Source organism: Neomonachus schauinslandi, chromosome 6, assembly GCF_002201575.2.
Source record: "Neomonachus schauinslandi chromosome 6, ASM220157v2, whole genome shotgun sequence".
Classification (NCBI taxonomy): domain Eukaryota; kingdom Metazoa; phylum Chordata; class Mammalia; order Carnivora; family Phocidae; genus Neomonachus; species Neomonachus schauinslandi.
Genome location: NC_058408.1, coordinates 84,988,643 through 85,011,280, shown reverse-complemented (window position 1 = coordinate 85,011,280; position 22,638 = coordinate 84,988,643). Strand labels below are relative to the sequence as shown.

At 43.6% G+C, this 22,638-nt stretch overlaps 1 protein-coding gene across 1 annotated transcript in view; it reads left to right on the top strand.

Moving 5' to 3' along the window:
* DISC1 (DISC1 scaffold protein) overlaps positions 1-22,638 on the top strand; it is a 326,114-nt gene that overhangs the window by 5,672 nt on the left and 297,804 nt on the right. The window contains exon 3 of the mRNA XM_021696148.1: positions 4,417-4,486. Within this exon, the coding sequence (XP_021551823.1) occupies positions 4,417-4,486 (70 nt within the window). The remainder of the gene's footprint in view (positions 1-4,416; positions 4,487-22,638) is intronic.

Sequence of the window (22,638 nt, the reverse complement as noted above, 5' to 3'; positions counted from 1 at the left end):
TGTCTCAAGTGATAGGATCTGGACACAATTAATCTGTAGTTAAACAAAGTACCTTTGTTTATGGTAAACTAACACCTGAAAAAGCAGAAAACATGATGCTGTTTTCAATGATTTGAATGTCTGTTGTGTGGGAGAGGAATTAGCTTTCTTTGGTGTGGTAGGAGTGATGGAAAGAGCTCTGTTTGGGTCATAAGCTTTATAGGAAGGCAGATTTTGTTTCAATAGGAAGAAGAGGCTCCTGACAGCTGGAGGTGTCTGGCGTGAGGGGGGCCTTTTGCTTCTTTTTCTATCACGTTTGTGCAGAGGCTTGAGATTGCTCATTCGGGCTCCTGGAGAGGCACTCAGGATTGGGGAGATGTCCTTTGAAAGACTGGGATTCTAGTGTTCTGGGGCCTTTTAGATATTACATTCCAATTCCTTAACCCCTTCTCCCTTCTCTTTAAGTAAAAAAACGGATCTCAGGAATTTGAATTTTCGGTCTTTTTAAAATACAGCCGATCCTCAGTATTTGTTTGCTTACTTTCTACAGTTTATTGGGAACTCCAGAGTCAGTGCTCACAGCTCTTTCCCGGTCATTTGTGGATGTGTACAGAGTGGCTAAAAGGTTGGGTTGCCTAATGTGCACTTTCCCAGCTGAGATCGAACAAGGCAATGCTCCCTTCTCATTGCAGCTGCCATCCTGTAAACAAGTGTCCTTTTTTGTGGTCTACTTAGTGCTTTTTGTTGGGGATTTCACTTTCAAATGGCCCGCCAGCATAAGGCCGCCATGCTGCCTTGTGCTCCCAAGTGTGAGAAGGTTGCCATGTGCCTTATGGTGGAAACGTGACCGATAAGCTCGGTGCAGGCACGAGCTGTAGTGCCGGTGGCCGTGAGTTCTGTTAACGAGCCAGCAATATATATTAAATAAGGCATCTTTCAACTGAAGCACACATAAAACAAGGTTACGTATTGATCAGTTGGAAAAACGTTGTGATAGGAGGCTCTCAGAAGCCGAACGCTTGTTTCCCCTGGAAGCAATGGCTTAGTGTTTGCTAACTGAGCATTTCTGGGGACTTTATAGAATACAACTACCACGAATGAGAATCGACAGAATGGGTATTTTATACTGTTTAGAAATAGCCATCCAGGAATATTATGCAGCCATCAAAAGGAATGAGATCTTGCCATTTGCAATGACGTGGATGGAACTGGAGGGTATTATGTTGAGCGAAATAAGTCAAACAGAGAAAGGCATGTATCATATGACCTCACTGATATGAGGAATTCTTAATCGCAGGAAACAAACTGAGGGTTGCTGGAGTGGGGGGTGGGGTGGGAGGGATGGGGTGACTGGGTGATAGACACTGGGGAGGGTATGTACTCTGGTAAGCGCTGTGAATTGTGCAAGACTGTTAAATCTCAGATCTGTATCTCTGAAACAAATAATGCAATATATGTTAAGAAAAAAAAAAAGGAGAAGAAGAAGAAGGTAGCAGGAGGGGAAGAATGAAGCGGGGGAAATCGGAGGGGTAGACGAACCATGAGAGACGATGGACTCTGAAAAACAAACTGAGGGTTCTAGAGGGGAGGGGGGTGGGAGGATGGGTTAGCCTGGTGGTGGGTATTGAGGAGGGCACATTCTGCATGGAGCACTGGGTGTTAGGCACAAACAATGAATCATGGAACACTACATCTAAAACTAATGATATAATGTATGGGGATTAACATAAGAATAAAAAAAAATAGAGTGGTATCTACAAAAAAAAAAAAAAAAGAAATAGCCATCCAGGGACATTGCCAGGGATTGCATGGGGCTGAGACAATCATGATGGAAGGAAATGCTAACTGGGTGCACAGAGGAGGGAAGCGGGGAGAACCTTGCAAGTTAGCCCTGCCTCAGCTCGTGGAAGCTGCAGGAGAAGGATGGAAATTGCCTGCCTCACACGGTTGTGTCACTAGATAAGACATGACCATCAGTAGCTCTGCTTCCAGCAAAGATGGACATTCAAACATCTCCTGGGGCATCAATTCAGTGACCTACAGGGATCACTGGATAAGGGGGAGAAGGTGAGGTGGATGTTGGCTCTGCATGAAGTTCTATGACCTTCTTTCTTGTAGTTCTTCTGCTTCGGCTCTAGTAACTGTTTAATAATACCAAGTCTTGGGTGTGGTGATGGTAATAGTATGCTTTATATGGCAGCTGAACCATCCATACAGATCTTCTATCCCTACTATGTACAACTAGGTTACTGGTGCAGTTTGCACTTGAAATATGGAGCAACTCCAAGGATAAAGGGGTTAATGTAAACATTCATTCATTCAGAAAGTATTTATGGGCTCCTTGTGCCTGGCTATAGAGATTGCATTAGAAGAGGTAATAGACAGTGACACGATATCAGAACCTTCATAGGACAAAGTTGTGTTTCTTGCTGAATGCTTTGAGTTCCACGGAGGCGGTTGGGGAATCTGCTCCACAGGGTCACTCAGGAACCCTGCCTACACCACCTGAACATATGGTCCCTCAGTCAAGGGGACAAGGAAGAAAACCTTAAGGGATCCTACAAGAGCAACTAAATACTCAGTGCAGAAGTGACCTCTAACACTTGCACCCACACCCCATGACCCACAGCAAGGTGGGGAGAGACGTGTCATCCTTCTGTGTGCCCAGAGCAGTGGAGAGCCGAGTAAGGGTAAGCCCTGCCATTTTCTGAATAGAATAGAATGAACGGAATATAGTTCTTGCCCTCAAGACGATCAAGTGTGAATGGAGCGCACAGACAAAACGAAACAGAACAATAGCAGTAACATGGTGTCCCAAGTACTATGATAATTTCTTGCAATTCCATTCTTCCAGCAGCTCAAACCCTTTCTTACCCCCCATGTAACCTATGAGCAAATCCTGTCGGTCCTGTCTTCAACAATGTTTTCAGAATGTGCCCAGGGTCAGATCCCCTTCCCACCATCTTCACTGTGCCCACGATCATTCAGGCTACCGTCCCCTCTGTCCTGGGCGATCTCCATGCTCCCCTCCCCCCGCACTATCTGACTTCTGCCCTTACCCACAGCAGTCAGACCCCAATCAGATCATGGACTCTTGTGCTCAAAACCTTCGACTGCCCCCATCACCCTCAGAGTGACATCAGCACTTTTTTTAGTCATCTTCGTGTGTCTTCATGATGCATTCCTTATCAGCTCTCTGATCTCATCATCTACAGTCCCCCTTTAATCAATCCACCCCAGACCTAGTGGCCTGCTGCTTTACTTGTCAACACCAGCAACACCTCTTCCCACAGCCTTTGTGCTGACTCTTCCCTTGTTGAAATGTTTTCTCCAGGAGCCCCAGGGTTCCCCCTCTTACCACTTTCAAATCTTTGCTCAAATGTCAGTGAGATCTTACTTAAATCCTCAGCCCCACCCTCTAATGGCATTCCTGATGCCCCTTACTGGGTTCTATGGTTTTTCTTCTTTCTTAACCCCAATCACTTTCTAAGGCTCCATAAAACATACTTATTATGTCAATTTTTGTCTTCCTACTCAAGAGTGTGCATTGAGAGACGGCTAAGAATTTTGTGCTGTATCCTCAACACCTCAAACGGTGCCTGGCACCGAGGAGACACTCAGTAAATATTTGTTAAATGGGTCATATGAATAGGAGAAGCACAGGTCACAATGGCAATATAGAGGAAGGACATTTAACACAGACCGGAGGGGGTGACACCTGAGCTGGGTGTTGCAGGACATGGAGGTGTAAGCCAGGCAAAGGATGGGAGGAAGGTGTGTTTTGGGGAGCAAGCCCACATCCATTCACTGATAGGCCAAGAATCTATCTTCAGAATATCTCGGGCCTCCTGTCGAGAGGAAAAATAATTAAAAATGAGTATTGGTAACTCTCTGACAAACAATGGGATCATTATGTCTATATGTGGGTTAAATAGGGTGATGCCCTTTTCTAGAAGGGTATGGTGAGGTCCTTCTTGTCAATCTCACCCGGCTGGCAGGACAACCTGCCCCATTTAAGCTCATGCTCTTCTTCTCTTGGCTTCTTTTCCAATCTTAGTGTGTTTATCTTCATAATTTTAATGTGATTTTGAGAACGGAGACCATTTGGTCAGGTCAGAAAGTTTGCATTCCTTTTTATTATGCATTTTTTTTTTCATGCAGATAAGGGTACAATGTGATGTTTTTGTTTAAAATAACTTTCTAGCTCTTTTTGTGGATTTTATGCTCAAATTACACTTTCTCTTTATATAACTTTTTTTTGAGAAACTAATGCATCTGGCATTGGAAAAATGTACATTTGTGGTTCTTTTTTTAAAGGAGAATAAAGAACTTCAGTTTTAAAATGGTTTCTAAATGTTTTTAGCTTTAAAAAAAATAAGTTTGCTTGAATGCTATCCTAATTTGACTTTCATTTTCTTCCCCTTCAAACCAACATAGGTAAAATCCCTAAGATTAAAGCTTCAGAAACTTCAAGGAAAAGCAGTTGAAGATGATGATTATGATAAAGGTGAGTTTTATTTTGCTTACTGATTATTTCCTCTTTTCCCTGGAATGTCCTATTTCTCTTTTGCCCTCCTTCATACCTATTTTCTACACCCCAAATGAATGGTGTGCTCTGTTCCTCTGGTCACCTCTACTCAGTAACAATTGACTGTTTTATAGCACTGTTATTTTGTGGATTTCAAAGCAGTTTATGAGCATTAATCCTTTGGCTTATACATTTGTTGATTACCCAGAAATACTCCAAGTATTTGCACAATAAAAGCTACATTAACTCATCATCTTCCTGCCTAATGTGTGATATATCTATAATTTATTCATTCATTGAAAAATATTTGTTGTATACCTACTATGTGCTAGGTGTGTGGCAGGAGTAGGAAAATAAGGTGGACACAGGATCTGACCTTGTGATGCCTGTAAATATGAATTCTCATGGAGCTTTTTGATTTCCTACTGTCCAGGACCAGAGATAGGAAATGGGATGAGTTTGAGAAATGCCAGGCTGTGCCAAAGGGGTCAAATGTACCAAATTCCCATGTAGATGGCCACAAATGTCCAAGCTAGAAAGGAGAAGTAACAACATGAGACCAGAAGATAGAGGAGCTGGTTAGATGCCAGGAAAAAACAGTTAAAATGAGGCACCAAAGTAGGAGTTGGAGCAGAAGCAGATAAGGACCGACATGGCAGCTGAGTAGACACAGGGCAGACTGGGTCAAAGGAAGGCTTTCAGGTATGGTTGGCCTAGGAAGAGTCTTCAGGACGTTGGATGCTGATTGTCACATTTCACACCCATTTCTGCTGGATGTGGGGAAGAGAGAGGGCTTAAAATAACTTCCAGGTTCCCCCAGACACTTATGAACTTGATAGATAGTCCTGGTGATAACCAGGTTTAGCACACTCAGGATGGGTCTGGAAATAGAATGCAGACTTAAGGATTCTTCTGGAAGCTGGTTAGCCTTGAGGCTTGGGTCTTCAACCTTACTGACCCGTGATTTCTTATTCCCAATGAATACATCACAGACAGTTGGCACTGGGGCACTACAGGAGTGGGGTGAGTGATTTCTAAAAGGAGGTTGCAAATCCAATTCTAGAAACACCCGGAGCTGGTGCTGTGTAGTGTTGTGATTACATTGACCACTGAGGTGATGTGGGGGTTAGAGCATGACCAGGCGGGAAGAAGGAGAGGAATTTGGGAACAGAGGTGGAACTCTCAACTCTTCCACTCTTTCTACAGGCCATCTTGATTGCATGATGGCCCTGGGTGGAGGCTAAGGTGTGTGAGAGAGGAGGTGAGTCTGAGGCAAGGGGCGCCCCGTGAACGGGCACAGCTGTAGGCAGAGAGCAAATGAGCAATGCCTGCAGCAGGGCGCACCCGCTGACTTTTGTCCATGAAGGACAACCGAGCCTAGGTTTGAGGCTCCCCACTGCTGGCCAAATTAATTTTCTCTGGCATGGGCCCTTAGCACACAGCTCTCACTCTTAACACGCAAAGCTGAAGACACGGGTGGAAAACCAGACCCTCTTTTTCTGACCAAGGCCTGAGGAACTTTCTGGACTTGGTTTTCTCAGTGGGCTTCATTAAACAGAGGCCTCACTTCTTTAGTCTTTTCTCCAGATTATCTCTGAAACACACAAAAGAACAAGGTTGGATAAGATACTCCTCGTCAGGGAAGCCAAAGGAATAAAGACACCTTTATTTAGTGTTTCTGTCTGAATTTCTTTTTCTAGTTTCTATGTCAGGCATGAGAATGTCTCCTGAGTGAGAAACTTGGGGACAGGCCCTGCAGTGTGTTTCAAAAGCCTTCCAGGGGTCGGGAGGCATGCTGGTGTGTGAGAAAACACTGACGCAGGGCTTTACTCCCTGGAGGACCAGGCCAGCTGAGTCCTGGGGGCAGGTGGACGGGGGACTGGTCCGGGGCTGTGTCCCTCCTGATCCACCAGGAGTCTGTGGAGGGGACAAGCACCTGGGAGGTACTTAACACACAGAGTCACATACTTTCCTCCTTTATTTAAACTCCCAAATCTGCAAACCCGGTTCAGTGTGTTGAGAGGTCAATGTTCTTATGAAATGTGCAGAGGGCCTGGAACATAGTAGGGAGGCAGGCAGGCAGCGTTTTGTGATGAACAAGAACGTTACTTGCTGCTGAATGCGTAGGGGCCACGGGTGGCTTGCAAGGACCAAGCACTTTGTCACCTCAGGATGGGGTTACTTAGCTCATCTGCAGTCCCTGGGATGGGGTGTGTGAGGGGAAGATATTTGTGTAGAACTTGGCTTATTATTTAAAAGATACCCATTGAGCATCTATTGTATAGAAGAGTGCTTCTCAAACTTCAGTGTATATATGAATCACCTGCGTAACGTGGTAGATGCACATCCTGACCAAGTAGGTCTGGGCTGGGGTGGAGACTCTCCGTTTGCAATAAGCTCCCAAAGGACACTCCTGCAGCTGTCCAGAGAACGGCCCTTGGAGTGCTGGGGGGACACAAGGCAGACAGGCCATTTTATTTATTTGTTTTTAAAAAGATTTATGTATGTATGTATGTATGCATTTATTTATTTAGCATGAGTGAGAAGAGGGGCAGAGGGAGACAGAGAGGGAGAATCTCAAGCACACTGAGTGCAGAGCCTGACGTGGGGCTCGATCTCACGACCCTGAGATCATGACCTGAGCTGAAATCAAGAGTCGGACGCTTCACTGACAGCCACCCCGGCGCTCTGACACAAAGCCATTTTAAAAGACACACTGGGCTCTGTCCTTAGGATTTTCATCTCTGGAAGTTTCTGGCAGGGAGGGGAGGTAGCACAGTACACAATAGTAAAGTTACACATAACACGTCCCTTAGAATATAAACTGAGGAATTTCCAAAAGAGGGGAAACTACTATTTCTTTTTTTTTTGAGATTTTATTGATTTATTTAAGATTTATTATTTATTTAAGAGAGTGAGTGAGAGAGAGAGAGAGCGAGAGAGAGCACATGAGCAGGGGTAGGGGCAGAGGGAGAGGGAGAAGGAAACTCCCCACTGAGCAGAAGAGCCTGAAGTAGGACTCGATCCCAGGACCCCAGGATCATGACCTGAGCCGAAGGCAGACATTTAACTGAATGAGCCACCCAGGCGCCCCATGGAGAAACTACTTCTGCTGGAAGTGTGGTGGGTGAGGATCAAAGCCCTGTGGAGGAGGTGGTAACTGGGATGAGCCTCGGAGGGTGAGGAGGATGCATCTGGAAGGGCATTTGAGAGAACATGGAGAGGTGTAAAAGCCACCGTCCCACAGTGTGGTTGTCTTGAAATGGGATGTGAAGTTGGCTGTTGTGTGAAATGGATCACTGCAGGGCCCAGCGCACGGACTGGCACACTCTAGGTGATCCATAAATTCTCGTAAACCAACGGCCAAGTCATTAGGGAAGCTTGGTCGATGCTGAGGTGGAGAGTTTATTGTAATGAGATTTGTCACAATAGGATTTGAGTAAGATTTCCTTTCTCACTTGGTTTATCTAGGGTTACTAGTAAATGTTTCAAGAATTGTGATTTTTCTTTATTCTCAGCCTTCACGGTCTCCGAGCGGACTCACTTCAGCTTTGGTGTCAGCAGCAGGTGTGGGACTGTGCTCTGTCTCAGGGGAAGCAGGCTGCCAGAGCCACGAGAGTCTGGAGGGCTCTCCCTTGGTTTTCTTACTGTTCTCTCTTTCTTTCTAGTTTCACTTATGAAGATGACTCTGTGTTCCGGACAAAGAAGCAATTGGCACAGAATAGAAAGTTCCATGTTTTATCTCATCAGAGTGCTGGCAAATTTACTCGCTAATGCCTTGTGGGGAAACCTCAGGGCTCTAATTACATCTCTCCCTCCTCGCCTGGGAAGTAAAGTTAATAATTCCTTATATTCTTGCCTAGAGCCGGGAGAGCTTGGCAGGAAAAGAATAATACCATTTGGTACTTGCTTAGAGGTTTTCTGCAGAGGCTCGAAATGCTTTCCTGGTTTCATCCCATGAGTGCTTGTCCTGTGTCTGTGGTCAGCGGTGGGGCAAGGGTGGGACCTCAGAGTCCTGCAGCAGGAGAAGTTGCCGTCCAGAAATGGGAGATGGGGGGCCGGTGGTTAGAGTCTGTGCCGGGAGGGAGAGAAGGACGGCGAGGGCAATGACGTCCAATGTGGTTGCCGTTCCAGCTGGTCCTGCACTGACGTGTGGCCTGGAACGTCCCCCCTGCCTGTGACCGTGTCTATGGCTCACTTCTGAAGCAAATGGAAGAAGGAGAAAAATTTCAGGAAGTCACCATTTCAGTGACTCACACCCCCGTGATATGTAACACAACTGCCTTTCCCCTGCTGGTTTAGGGTTTCTTTCTTGGTGCGAAAAGTGGCCAGCACTGAACTGGTTCCTCTGTCCTTTGTCTTAACCAATATCCATTACAACAAAAGGCGAGTACAACGTAAGGCCCTGGAAAGAGGAATGATGATGGCAGAGGCCAAGCATAAGACCACTCTAGAGAGTGACCAGCTCTTGCCTAAATTGCCATAATCTTCATTTTTCTTTCTCTGGCAAGAGTGATCTATCCACAGTTGCTCTTTGGTGATAGTGTGCAAATCGTCCAAGCTGACAGCCCTGTCTTTCGGGGGGACCCCACTCTCTATCTCCTTTAAGGTTTGGTGTCTGAGCGGCTTCCTGGAGTCGCATGCTTAGAACCCGAAGCTCTGCTTCCTCTTCTCATGGCCGTGGATGTGATAGAGCCCTTTCAAAATGGGAGCCCAGTGCCATTTTGGGGTCCACAGAACAGAAATGCTACTTTTGGCAGCCTGTATTGTTTCGTGTTCCTACTGAAAAGGTAGGCTGCATTTGGTGGCTGCTCAGAGACACATGACTGGCACTTAAGATGTTTACAGAGAAAAGAGCCGCACTGAGCACAGATATGAATGGGGGTGCAGTTTCTATCTGCAAGCCCCCTGCTCATGCGCTTCCTTTTCTCCCTGCGCTGCAGGGTTTGGAAATGTCATCATTGTGGCCTGCTATCTACCAGGTTCTCCTTCCCTGCTCCTAGGGGTGCTTGCAGTAAGTACCAGGAAAAGAAGCTAAGACAACACAACCAAGTGAAGTACATGGCATTTTGCAGACGTTCTTTGTCTAGGGGATGTTTGTATGTGGTATGTGTGTTAATGTAGCGCTGTTGCACATCTACTCCATGCCGGGCACTTTCCTACACATCAGGATTACATCCCAGGATCACTGTGGGAGGAATTGGTACTGCTTGTTTCTCCGGCGAGGCCATGGGTGCTGCTCAGAGGGGACCAGCCGTGTGCTCTGGCCACCCATCTGCTTTGCCTCCCGTCCTCACTGGGTCTACAAGCATTTTGTATCCCAAAGTGGAAAACTGAGCTTTGGAGGAGTTGTGGGGACCAAACCTAGCTAGGAAGTTTCTGGATTCTGGAAATTCTTTACATGACAACTAGGAAAGGAACGGAGGAGGGCTCCACACAGGGATGCATCAGGAAGACTTTCCATGATTTTATCTAGAGCCTTAGGCTATTAGGAAATTCACACTTGTATTATTTCAATTTTAACCTTCAACATTATTCTCACAAGAGCAAAATCTGCTTCCTCTTATTTTAAGTAAAAACTTAAGTAAAAACTTAAAAATTGAGAGATGAGCTATCCATGAAAACAAACACTGTGGAAAGAGAATGTGGACAAACGCCATTTACTTCACTTACTTGCATTGTCTTAGCTTCTTTTCCTATTTACAGGAGAGTTTATGATTCTGTAAGTTAAGGTCCAAGATCTCCGCCAATGCTGGCTTTCAGGTCATTGTTCATATTCGCGGTTTTGTGTCGGCATTTTTCATGAGTGCTAGGAGTGTAGTACATGGTGTGACACCTACTTCAGACGTGAGCTTTATGCACAGACGCAGATGGTTTATCTGCATATGATAAACTTCTCTTTCATTTGTAGCACAGAATGTGATTTTAATGTGACGCCTTTTCTCCTTGGTGTTCCAACTAGGTGCACACTCAGCTGCCTCGCCCGTTGGGGTGTTAAGGTATGGGATTTATTAGACCTTCCAGAACTTTGGAGGTGGAAGCACAGAGGAGAGGATGTCCTCTTTTGATGGCCGCATCACACTTCGTTCCCCACACTGATGGGCCTTTGCCTTGCCTTCCCTGGCTCTGAAGAAGTCAGTCTGTCCTGCAGGGATTGCATGGAGTGTTGCCACGGCACATTATTCATGATGAAATCTGATAGCCAAGGCTAGACATGCTGCTGAACACAAAACATCAAGACAAACCAAAAAAACTTTTTTTCTCCACCTGCTTCCCCTAATTAGGTACTTAGTTGGAACTTGGACACACTTTCCTGCTGGCACATTTTTATTGAGTGTTAGCAGGTGGTTGTGCAAATAATGGACACAGCATCTTACTCTCTTTCTAGGAGACTCTACAAGTGAGTTTCTCAAGCTGTAGAGTCTGATGGATGGAGCAGAACATTGGGCAGATGTCCCTCTTGTGCTTAGAAGACTGATTTTGAAGCTGCTCCCACAGGTTGTCTATGCTCCTGCCACCCTCCTCAAGTGGCTGAGAGGCTGGCTGGGATCTGAGGAGAGCAGGCTCACCTGGGGGGATGTTCCATCTGGGCCCAAAGAACTCAGCTGCTCTTCAGGTAGCCAGACATGACAAAGCAGTGACTTAGATTGTCTGGGGCTGGCTCACTGGGATAGAGTGATTACCTTTTCTGTCTGAGCACTTAGGACTCAGAAATGTCAACAATTTCACTTTATTTATCAAATGTTTTTGAGGATTGCTTCCCCTCTTTCTACAGATAGAGAAATGGATAACAGAACTGGAAGGGGTGTGTCTGTAATCAGGGACAAAAGCCTAAGCATGACTGAATCTTCCCACCACAATCACTTCAGGTCCCAAATGTCTCTGTTTTTGGTACAGATGGTTGATTTACCCTTAACAGGTGATGCATGGTGTTAGTCACTCAGGCTATTATAACAAAATACTACAGACTGGTGGCTTGGAAAATAGAAATTAATTCCTCATAGTTCTGGAGGCTGAAGTCCAAGATCAAGGTGTCAGCAGAGTTGGCTCCTTCTGAGGCCTCTCTCCTTGCCTTGTAGATGGCTGTCTTCTCTCTGTGTCCTCAAGCGGTCATCCCTTTGTTTGTGCCCTAATCCCCTCTTCTTAGAAGGACACCAGTCATTTTGGATTAGGGCCCACCTCAATGACTTCATGTTAATTAAATAACTCTTTAAAGACTCTATCTCCAAATATAGTCACTTTATGAGGTACTGGGAGTTAGGACTTCAACATAGGAATTTTGAGGGGACACAGTTCAGCCCATAACAAGAGCCTAATGGATTCAGGGCAGAGCTAGATACTAAACACATCCAGGTGTTTCTGCAAAAGTTTGAATAATTTGGTTTGACTACCCTGTTGTCACATGCAGACATTTGATAGAAAAGTTAAAAAAAAACCAACAGACTTTTGTGACATGAGTGGGCCGACTATTCCTTTCCTTGGCCACAAGACATGGAACGCTGACAGCCAACTGAAATTGGAAGAGGCAAGGAACTGTTTCTTCCTGAGAGCCTCTGGAGGGAGTACAGCTCTGAAAACAATTTGATTTCAGCCCAGTAAAACTGATTTCAGACTTACGGCCTCCAAAACTGTGAAAGAATGAATTTCTGTTGTTTTAAGACACAAAGTTTGTGGTTATTTGCCACAGTAGCCATAGGAAACTAATATACTGCATAACAAACAACCGTAAAACTTAGTAATTAGAACAATATCAGGGAGTGACATCAGGAAAGTAGTAGAGTAAGCAACTCCAAGCACTCATTCCCCCACAGAAACATCAAAAGAGAAGTAGAAACTGTCAGAACCAACATTTTCAGAACTCTGAAAAATAGCCTAGAGTTTAGAGCAACCAAGCAAATGTTGAACCAAGAAAAAGGCAACTTGAAAATAGTGGGAGAGCTTTGTGGCATTTTTACTTGCCCTTGTCCCACTCCTTCCCAGTATAGCAGTGACCTTGGAGATGACAGCTTACATTCCTGATGTGGTACTCTTGTCCCTAATTCCAGGGGGAGCAGAGCAGACTTGACTTGAAAATTATTACTTTACTTGAAAACCCCAGACAGGTTAGAGTCTATTCTAACCTGTCTGGGGTTACCTAAAGGACTGACATCAAGTGCTTGTCTTTCTTTTGGCTAACTCAGGACAGAGGCTGGAAAAATGGCAGGCATTGCTTGAAACCATTGCAGGATGAACTAACAAACTGCAAACACCTGGGACAAAAGTTACTGGTTGAGAGATACAACAGGCTGTCTAATGCCCAGGAGCAATAGTTGGGGGAGATCTGTGGGAAATTCAAAAGCGCCCGTGTATATAGAGAAATTTAGAAAATCACTTGTTTGTTCAGGGCAAAATACATACTCAGAAGAGAACAGAGAAGACTCTAAACTTTCATCTCTGGCTGATCCTGAGGAGGCTGAAGGAATGCCCCAGCACTGCAAAGACTGGGAGAGGAATTTGTTTGTTTTTGGTGTCCCTCTGTGTGTTTCTTCTTTTTTGCTTCCCCCCCCCCCCGGTGCTTTCTTCTCTGCTTTTTCTTTTTCTCCTAGCACTTGAGGAAATCTCTGTCTAAACACTAGCTGGACACAAGTTATAAGAACGAGACTCCTCAAGGAATACAGTCTTTGCAAAAATACTTTGGAAAAGTACCTAAACAGATGGACTACTGCCGCCTTCAAAAATGATGAAAACAACAACAAAAACAACAGAAAAGCCAGCAAACTGGGGGATTTAGAGAATCTGATTTCCAGAGTCACCACATTATAATATTTAAATGTCCAGTTTTCAACAAAGTATCACAAGGCACACAAAGAAACAGAAACACATGACCCATTGAATGAGGGAAAACAAGTGGACAGAAACCATCCCTGAAGAAACCCAGACATCAAATTTATTAGATAAAGACTTTAGAACAACTGTCTTAATGATGTCCAAAGAGTTAAAGGAAACATGGATGTAGAACTAAAGGAAATCAGAAAAACAATGTATGAACAAAATGAGACTATCAGTAACGAAATAGAAATTGTAACAAGTAATCAAATTCTGGAGCTGAAAAGTATAACTACAATAAAATATTCACTAGAATGGGTGGCTCAACAGTAGATCTGAGCAGGCAGAAAAACAATCAGCAAACTTAAGATATGACAATTGAAATAATTTAGTCTGAAGAGAAGAAAGAAAAAAGAATGAAGAGAATTGAAGATAGCCTTAGAGGCCACTGGGACATTATCAAGCAGACCATCATATACCTATGGGAGTTCCAGAAGGAGAAGAGAGAGAGCAGCAGGAGAACATTTGAAGAAATAATGACTGAACATGTCCTAAATTTGGTGAAAGACATGAATCTACAAATTCAAGAGCTCAATGAACTACAAGTAAGGTAAACTCAAGGAGACCCACAGGGAAACACAATCAAACTGTCAAAAGTCAAAGACAAAGACTCTTGAAAGCAGCAAGAGAGAAGCAACTCATCACATACACACAAGGGATCCTCAATAAGACTGACAGCTATTTTCTCATCAAAAACCATGGAGACCAGAAGGCAGAAGGAAGATATATTTAAAGTGTGGAAAGAAAAAAAATTGTTGATCAAGAATTCTATACCCAGCAAAACTGTCCTTCAAAAATGAGGGAAATAGTAAGAAATTTCCAGATAACAAAAGCTAAAGGGGTTCATTGCCATTAGACCTGCTCTACAAGAAATGCTAATGGGTGTCCTTCAGGTTGAGATGAAAGGACATTAGAGAGTAACTTGAAGTCATATGAGGAAATTATTCAGTAATGGTAAATAGATGGGCAAACATAAAAGCCAGTATTATTCTATTTTTGGTTTATAACTCTACTTTTTTATTTTCTATATGATTGAAAAGACACATGCATAAAATTCATAATTTATAAATTATAAATCTACATTCCTTGAGTGCACAGGGTAAAAAGATGTAATTTGTGACAGCAGTAACAAAGGAGCTATAAAGGAGCAAAGTTTTTATATTCTATTGAAGTTAAATTGGTATTAATTCAAATCAGATTGTCGTAACTTTAGAATGGCAAATGTAGTCCCCATGGCAACCACAAAGGAAATGTCAATAAAATATACACAAAAGGAATCAAAACAGTTCAGTACAAAAAAAAAATTGATTAAACACAAAAGAAGGCAGTAAGGAGGCAATGATGTCCAAAAAAAAAAAAAAAAAAAACGACATACAGAAAATGAATAACAAAATGGCAGAACTAAGTCTTTATCAGTAATTACTTTAAATCTAAATGGATTAAACCTTGTAATCAAAAGGTAGAGACTCGTAGAATGGATTTAAAAAATTATCTAACTATATACTATTTGCATGGAATATCTTTTTCCATCCTTTCACCTCAACCTATTTGGGTCTTTGGGTCTAAAGTGAGTCTCTTGCAAATAGTAACCAAAAGAGATCTGGGGTATTTATACTGTTAGACAAAATAGACTTTAAGAAAAAAACTCTTATGAGACAAAAGAGGCATTATATATTGATAAAAGCATCAATTCATCAGGAAATGCAATGATTTTAAACATATATGCACCAAACAACAGAGCCCCAAAATATATGAAACAAATTACAGAATGAAAAAACATATGAAACAAATGACAGAATAGAAGGGAGACGTGGTTCTCCATGATAGTTGGAGCCTTCAATACACCACTTTTAATAATGCAAGAACATCTAGACAGAAAATCAATAAGGATATAGAGGCTTGGGGCTCCTGGGTGGCTCAGTTGGTTAAGCGACTGCCTTCGGCTCAGGTCATGATCCTGGAGTCCCTGGATCAAGTCCCGCATCGGGCTCCCTGCTCGGCAGGGAGTCTGCTTCTCCCTCTGACCCTCCCCCCTCTCATGTGCTCTCTCTCAAAAAAATAAATAAAATCTTTAAAAAAAAAAAAGGATATAGAGGCTTGACTAACACTATAAAACTACTAGACCTACAGACGTACATTGAACACCCCACCCAACAGCAGAATACATTTTTTCCTCTGGAACATTCTCCAAGAAAGACTACATGTTAGGCCACAAAAGAAATCTCAATAAATTTAAAAGATTGTAATCATACAAAGTATCATCTCCAACCACAACGCAATGAAGCTAGAATGAAAACCGAAGGACAGTGTACAAAATATGTAGAAACTAGGCAGCACACTCTTAGAGAAATAATGGGTAAAAAAGAAATCTCAAAAGAAATGAGAAACATTTAGAGATGAATGAAAAGGAAAACCCAACATCTCAGAACTTATTGGATGCAACTAAGGCAGTGCTCAGAGGAAATTTTATAGCTGTAAATACCTATTTTATTTTATGTTAATTTATGTTTTTAGAGAGGGAGAGAGAGTGGGGAGAGGGGCAGAGGGAGAGGGAGAGAGAGAATCTTGATCTCATGATCCTGAGATCATGACCTGAGCCAAAATCAAGCTTAAACGACTGAGCCACCCAGGTGCCCCTGTAAATACCTATTTTTAAAATAGGAGAAAGGTCTCAAAATCAGTAACTTTACACACTGATGAACCAGAAACAAAAAGCAAACTAAACCCAAAGCTAGCAGGAGTAAATAAAGATTAGAACGGAGATAAATAAAATAGAAAATAGAAAACCAATAGAGAGAATCAATAAAACAAAAATTTAGTTCTTTGAAAATATCAACAAAATTGTGGCAGAAAAAAAAGAAGATAGAAATAACTAAAATTATAAATGAAAATGAGAACATTACTACCAAACATATGGAATAAAAATAAATATGAGAGAATACTATGAACGATTGTATGCCAACAAATAGGATAGCCTGGATAAAATGGTCCAATTCTTAGAAAAGCACAAATTACCCACACTGAGTCAAGAGATGGAATTAGTAACCAAAAACCTCCCAACAGAGAAAAGTCCAGGGCCAGATGGCTTTACTGGTTAATTCTACCAACCATTTCAGGGAATTTAACACTAATCCTTCTCTAACTGCTATGAAGAACAGAAGAGAACACTTCCTAATTCATTCTGTGAGGCCAGCATTATCCTGATACCAAAGCCAGATGAAGACATCACGGGAAAGAAAATTACAGATCAATATCACTTATAAATATAGATGTAAACATCCTCAACAATGCTGAGGTATAGATGTGAATCAAAACCACACCTACTAGGATGGCTACTATCAAAAAAAAAAAAATGGACAATGGCAAGTGTTGGTGAGGATGTGGAGAAATTGGAGCTCTCATACATCACTGTAGGAATGTAAAAATGGTGCAGTGCTATGGAAAACAGCCAGGTAGTTCCTCAAGAAACTAAACATAGAATTACCTCATGACCAAGAAATTCTACTCCTAAGTATGTTCCTAAAGGAATGGAAAGCAGGGAGGAAAACAGATATTTGTATGCTAATGTTCATGCAGCATCACTCACATTAGCCAAGCGGTAGCAACAAACCCAAATGTCCATCAGTTGATGAATGGATAAACAAACTGTGACACATACATACGATGGAATATCACTCAGCCATATGTACAGTTCCTGTTTGAGATGATAAAAAGTTTCAGAAATGGTAAGTGGTGATGGTTGCACAACATTGGGAATGTACTTAATGCCACTGAATTATATACTCAAAAATGGTTAAAATGGCAAATTTTGCATTATACATATTTTACTGCAATTAAAAAAAATTAATGCAATGTACCCAAACCCATTGAATTGTATCCTTTAAATGGGTGAATTGTATGGTAAGTGAATTATACTCGATGAAGCTGTTTAAGAAAAACAATGACAATATTTATTTTGCTTTGAGTCCGCATTTTGGGGAGGGCTGAGTGGGTGCAGCTCATCTCTACTCCAGGCATCAACTGGAAGGCTGGGGCTTGGAATCACCTGCACCGTGGGTCACTCGTTGTGGCTGGTGGTTGATGCTGACTGTCTGCTGGTACATGGCTGGGGCTGGGACACCTGTAGCCCATGGCTGCTTGGCTTCCTCATAGTATGGTGATGACATCCTGAGAGAGAGCTGGGCAAGAATGGTTACTTATTGTGGACTGACTTTGGAGGTCAGGCAGCATTACCATTTGCTGCATTTACTCATCAGAAGTAAGTCACTAAGGGTGATGTGACCCATACTTGAGGGCAGGGTAATTATCCATCTTTCGATGGGAGGAGTGGCTAAAGAATTTGTGGGCATCTTTTGAAGCCACCACAGACTGCATTTTATTCCTGTGTGTTTTTACATTCTTTCCACGTGCAAAATGTACTCATCCACTCTTAAAACCCTTCAACAGTGTCACATGCTATGGCACCAGGTTCCAGCTTGATGTCCAGGAGATCCATGTCTAACTCAGGTGCTACTGCAGGTGGGGCTCCTCGGGTGGGATTCTCTGAGCACAGCTTCTAGGGTACAGTTTCTCTCGATGATCGATTGGAACACTAGTGTACTGAAGATACAGCTTGTCAACCACCATGATCCCAACATATGATGGTGGGACAGGTGTAGGATCACTGCTATAGATACTTGTTCAGAAAGCGGGGGAAGTGGGAGGCACATGGCAGCCACGGGTCCACGGCAATTTTGAAATGCAGCTGGGCTCCTGCCATCAGTTCCTTGGTTAGGATTTATCCTTACTGCCTGGAAGTGATTTTTCACGGCACTCAGCTCTGACCTGTGGGCTCCTGGTTCTATACTCTCAGTCATCCTTCCTTGTCCATAAGCAGCAGCCTGAGTTCGGAGCCAAGTAGTTTCTCAGCCTACTTTCCACCCCTACATGTTTGGGAGTCTGAATGCCTTTTTTTCATCTTGTACTGTCCTTGTTCTTTCCAACTTGACATAATTCTTTTAAAAACGTTTTGGGTTTCATATGAATCAATTTATAATCTACTCCATCACACAGAAGCTGTGCCCACAGATCTCTGCAAGAATAGCTTCTTTTTCCCGCTCCCTGTACGGCTCGCGGGGGATGAGGGGTGGGGAACGATGCTCCTAAGATTCTTAACAGGGCTGTTTGACTATTTGAAAGGGTCTGTGATCTTCCTGATTTCTTAGAAAGGATTTTACGGTTTATATCCTTGGCTTCATCTTTGACCATATTTTCCAGGCAGCACTCTGTGTTTGATCTTTGCCTGGAAGCCAGCCATTTCTTAACCTTAGCACTGTTGGTCATCTGAAGAGGCTGGAGATAAGGAACAGTGTTAATTTCAAGCTCAGCAAGTCCTGGCTTCTCTATAGAAAGTCATTTCCTTAGCTTCTTTCTCTCTTCTTACATTGTACTGTGGCTAGTAAGGAGAACCTGGGTGGTTTCTTCAGCCCCCTACCTGGGAATGAATCTCCCTAACCAGACCACCCAGCTCAGTAGGTACTCTTTGTATTTGCCATGTCACCTCTGGTGGGAGTTTTCAAACTTTCCTCCTTTGTTCCAGCTTCTGATAACATTTTCCTCTCTCTCCTGTAAATCCTCAGCAGCAGCCTCCTCAGGATCAGTCATGCTTCTCCTGTGTCTTTAGGGCCCTTCCAGTTTCCATGGACCGCCCAGTCCCAAATCTGTGGCCCCGTGTTTTGGGCTTTCTTATGGGAGAACCTTACTATGGCTCCCAAATCTGTTCCTGCTGTCTATTGCTGCGTCACAAATGACCCCCCAATCTTAAAGTTTTTTTTTTTAAGATTTATTTATTTATTTGACAGAGAGAGAGAGAGAGCACAAGCAAGGGGAGTGGGAGAGGGAGAAGCAAGCTCCCCACTGAGCAGGGAGCCCGATGTGGGGCTCGATCCCAGCACCCTGAGATCATGACCTGAGCCAAAGGCAGATGCCTAACTGACTGAGCCACCCAGGTGCCCCAAATGACCCCCCAATCTTAGGGGCTTATCAAAATGACATTTATTGTGCTAAATAAATCTAAAATTGTGGGAAATCTTAGCAGAGATAGCTCTTCTTTGCTCCATTGGGCCTTAGCTGGGGCTGCTCAGAGAACGAGGGAGGCCTGTGATCATCTGAAGGCCTGCTCTTGTGTTGGGCAGTTGATGCTGCCTGTCAGCTGGGATTGTGGCTGAAATGCCCATTTGGGGCCTTTCCTTGGGGCTGCTTGGCTTCCTTACAGCATGATGGTGATGGGGGTGGGAGGGGGGAGAGAGAGGGAGGGAGGCAGAGGAAAATCTCTTGTCTTTCATGACTTCATCTAAAAAATTATGTGGTGTTCATTCCACCACATTCTACATTTGAAGCAAGTCACCAGAGGTAGCCCATCTTCAAGCAGAGAAGACAATCACACCACGTTATTCCACATGGCAATTCAAGACTTTTACACTCACAGTACCGTGACTCCGTGACTCCAGTATGCAAGCTTTCAGGGTGGGCTTGGGGCAGGTGCCACCTCCTGGGACTAGCTGCTGTAGCTGAAGGGGTGAGGCAGTTTCCTGAGCCACGTGTGGTTACCTGTCTGCCTCAGTGATGAGGTGGGTACGTCTGCTATGAGGAGATGAGGAGACTGGTGGTGAGCAGATAAAAATGGTAGCCTAGTTCACTTACTGCTTCACGAGACACACACACACAAAGTCATTAAGAATGGTCGAGAACAACGTATGAATTTCAAAATGAGGGATGTTAAAAATATACCAGAAGATTCACACGGAAACACGCTGCATGGAGTTTATTCATTTAGTCAGGAAACACTTATTGAATGCCTGCTATTTCCCAGCACTCTGCGGGACGATGGGAAGCCGTGGTGAATTAATACAGTCCTTCCCCTTCCAAAACTGGCTCTCACATATTAGTTGGAGGTTGCCTCTTATTTAGAGATTTTTCCAGGGACTTTTGTCCTAATCCTCCCTAGGGAGCAAAGTAACCTTTGATTTGTCTCTGACTGTGGCAGCATCTGGCGGGGCTTGGTGTGTTCAATTAGGAAAAAGTTCAATCAATCAATTGGTTTTTATGGGGCTGAATGGCCCATGTCCTGTCACGGAATTGACTGATTGATGAATTCAACTGGCAGGATTAACCCTTCTATTTCTACACAAAGTGACAGTTAGAAATAATTAGCTCTTACTCAACCTGGGATAGTCAGTACTTAAAAACACCTTCACGAGCTGTGAAAGATTTAACAAGTGTTTATTTACATACTTAGTGTTAATTTCCTGTATGTTTTTAGTAGAGATGGAGTTTACATACAACCAGCTGTGAAATGTTTAATAATAACCCCTTCTGTACCTCTGGGTGAGATCAGCTCAGCAGAAAGAGTGGAGAGTCCCAGGACTGGGTGAGGGGACTCCGTATCAGTGTGGCGGGGCCCTTTTGTCCTGTAATCTGTCCTTGAACACCAGTTTGCTCCTGGATAAACTAGGAACAAGGATACCTATCCCTCTGTGTGGGTGGGAGGTTCAAGGTGATAATGCCATAGGTGAGGAGCTTGGTGCACAGGTTTGAAAATGCGGTGCAAAGTGTGGCTTCTTCTGAACAATCTCTGCCAGGAGTTAGCATCAGTACCTTGCAAAGAAATAAGATAGAATGATTTGGCTTCTTATTTTCTATTTGGCAATAAGAAGCTTATTTGCACATAGCCTGATTTCTTTCCAGCTGCAAAAAATTCGGAAATGAGGTAAAGCAATACATATTAAAACATGCAAATTATAATGAGGCATTTAAGGCTCGACTACTCTTCACATCTTCCTGAGGCAAACTATTTTTCTTCTCGGCAGTGAATTTCGTGACCTTGAATCTCGTTCTCTGACTCATTCTCTGTTGCATGACATTGGATGACATTGAGAAAATGAGATTGAAACTCTGCTTGGGCTTTGAGAAAATTGGGTATCCTGGTCTTGAGGGTGGATGGGAAAAAATGGAAGAGGAGGAAATTGAGACAAATGGAGGGCTAAAGACAAGAGTGAAGAGGAAGAATTGAAGAGAGATTGATTCCGTGCTCCGGCCATTTTTCTGTGGGTCTCTGCTGCTTTGTGTACCTTCATGGGCAGAGAGGGTTAAGTTTCAGTTTCCAGACAACTATTTAATCCATCCATTTAGAATGGTCGTTTACAAACATGGTGTCCATTTCCTCTGCGTTAATGGCAATGTTATGGTGCCCCTGCCCCTACTTGGGGCTCTTTGTCCTGGTCATTTGTCGTTGGACAGCTAATAAGTTTTTATAAACTGCCCAGGCACTTAATTAAATCTTGCATCCTGTCTAATAAGAAATTGACAGCGAATATACCCCCAACACCTTCTGGATGACAGAGAGTCACACCAGAAGAGAAGCTTGAGTGGCTGTTCCCTCCAGATTTAACAAGCTCTGCGGTCTGACTGTTGCCCCTGCTTCCGAATCCGCAAGGGCTGAAAGCATGCTGTGAATATATCAGCTGCTCTGGAGGCCCTGCCTTTTAGAGATGAATCATGACCCACTTGTTAAAAAAAGTTACATAGGGGAATTTGAATTAAGTTTCCTGTTAAGACTTGGAAACAAAAATCTTTGTTTACCTTGCAAGGTCTTCAGTTGGAAGGAGGCAGACACTCTGGAGAACCAAAGGGCATCCCACGGGTTCTGAGTAGAAAGCTCTAGCAGCGATTGTTCACCCCGACTTTGGCGCTGGTGGCCGTGGGTTGTGACAAGGATCCTTGACACAGTTTTGAACCGGCTCTCTCTGCTGCCCCTGCCGCCCCGAGCCATTAGTTGTGAGATCGTGCATTGGCCTTTGGGTCTTGTTTCAACAAGGAAAGACAAGACGAAGTAGGACAAAGTGGCAAAGCACGTATTCAGTGTGGGGACTGAGTGCCGTTGTAACATAAAGTTCTGTGTGTTCTGGGAGCACATTCATCCCACAATTCTGCCACCTCCGTGCTTTGTTTGCCTGCTCGTTCTAGCCTGAGAATGGTTTTCAGGGTACCTTTGTTTCCTTAAAGTCAGATCTCTCCATTAATAAGGGAGAGGACTTGCATTTGTGACCTAAATTCTCCCCCCGTCCATACTGTTGTGGAGAACCTAAGATCCAGGCCTTCCTCTAGAAATTCTTGATGTCTGGCACAGCCAGCTGCTCTTGCTCTGACTCCTGCTGCAATGAACGGCGCCAAGCAAGAAAAACTGGGAGTCGTGCTGGACGCTCTCCCCCGCCCCCGGACTTTAAGCC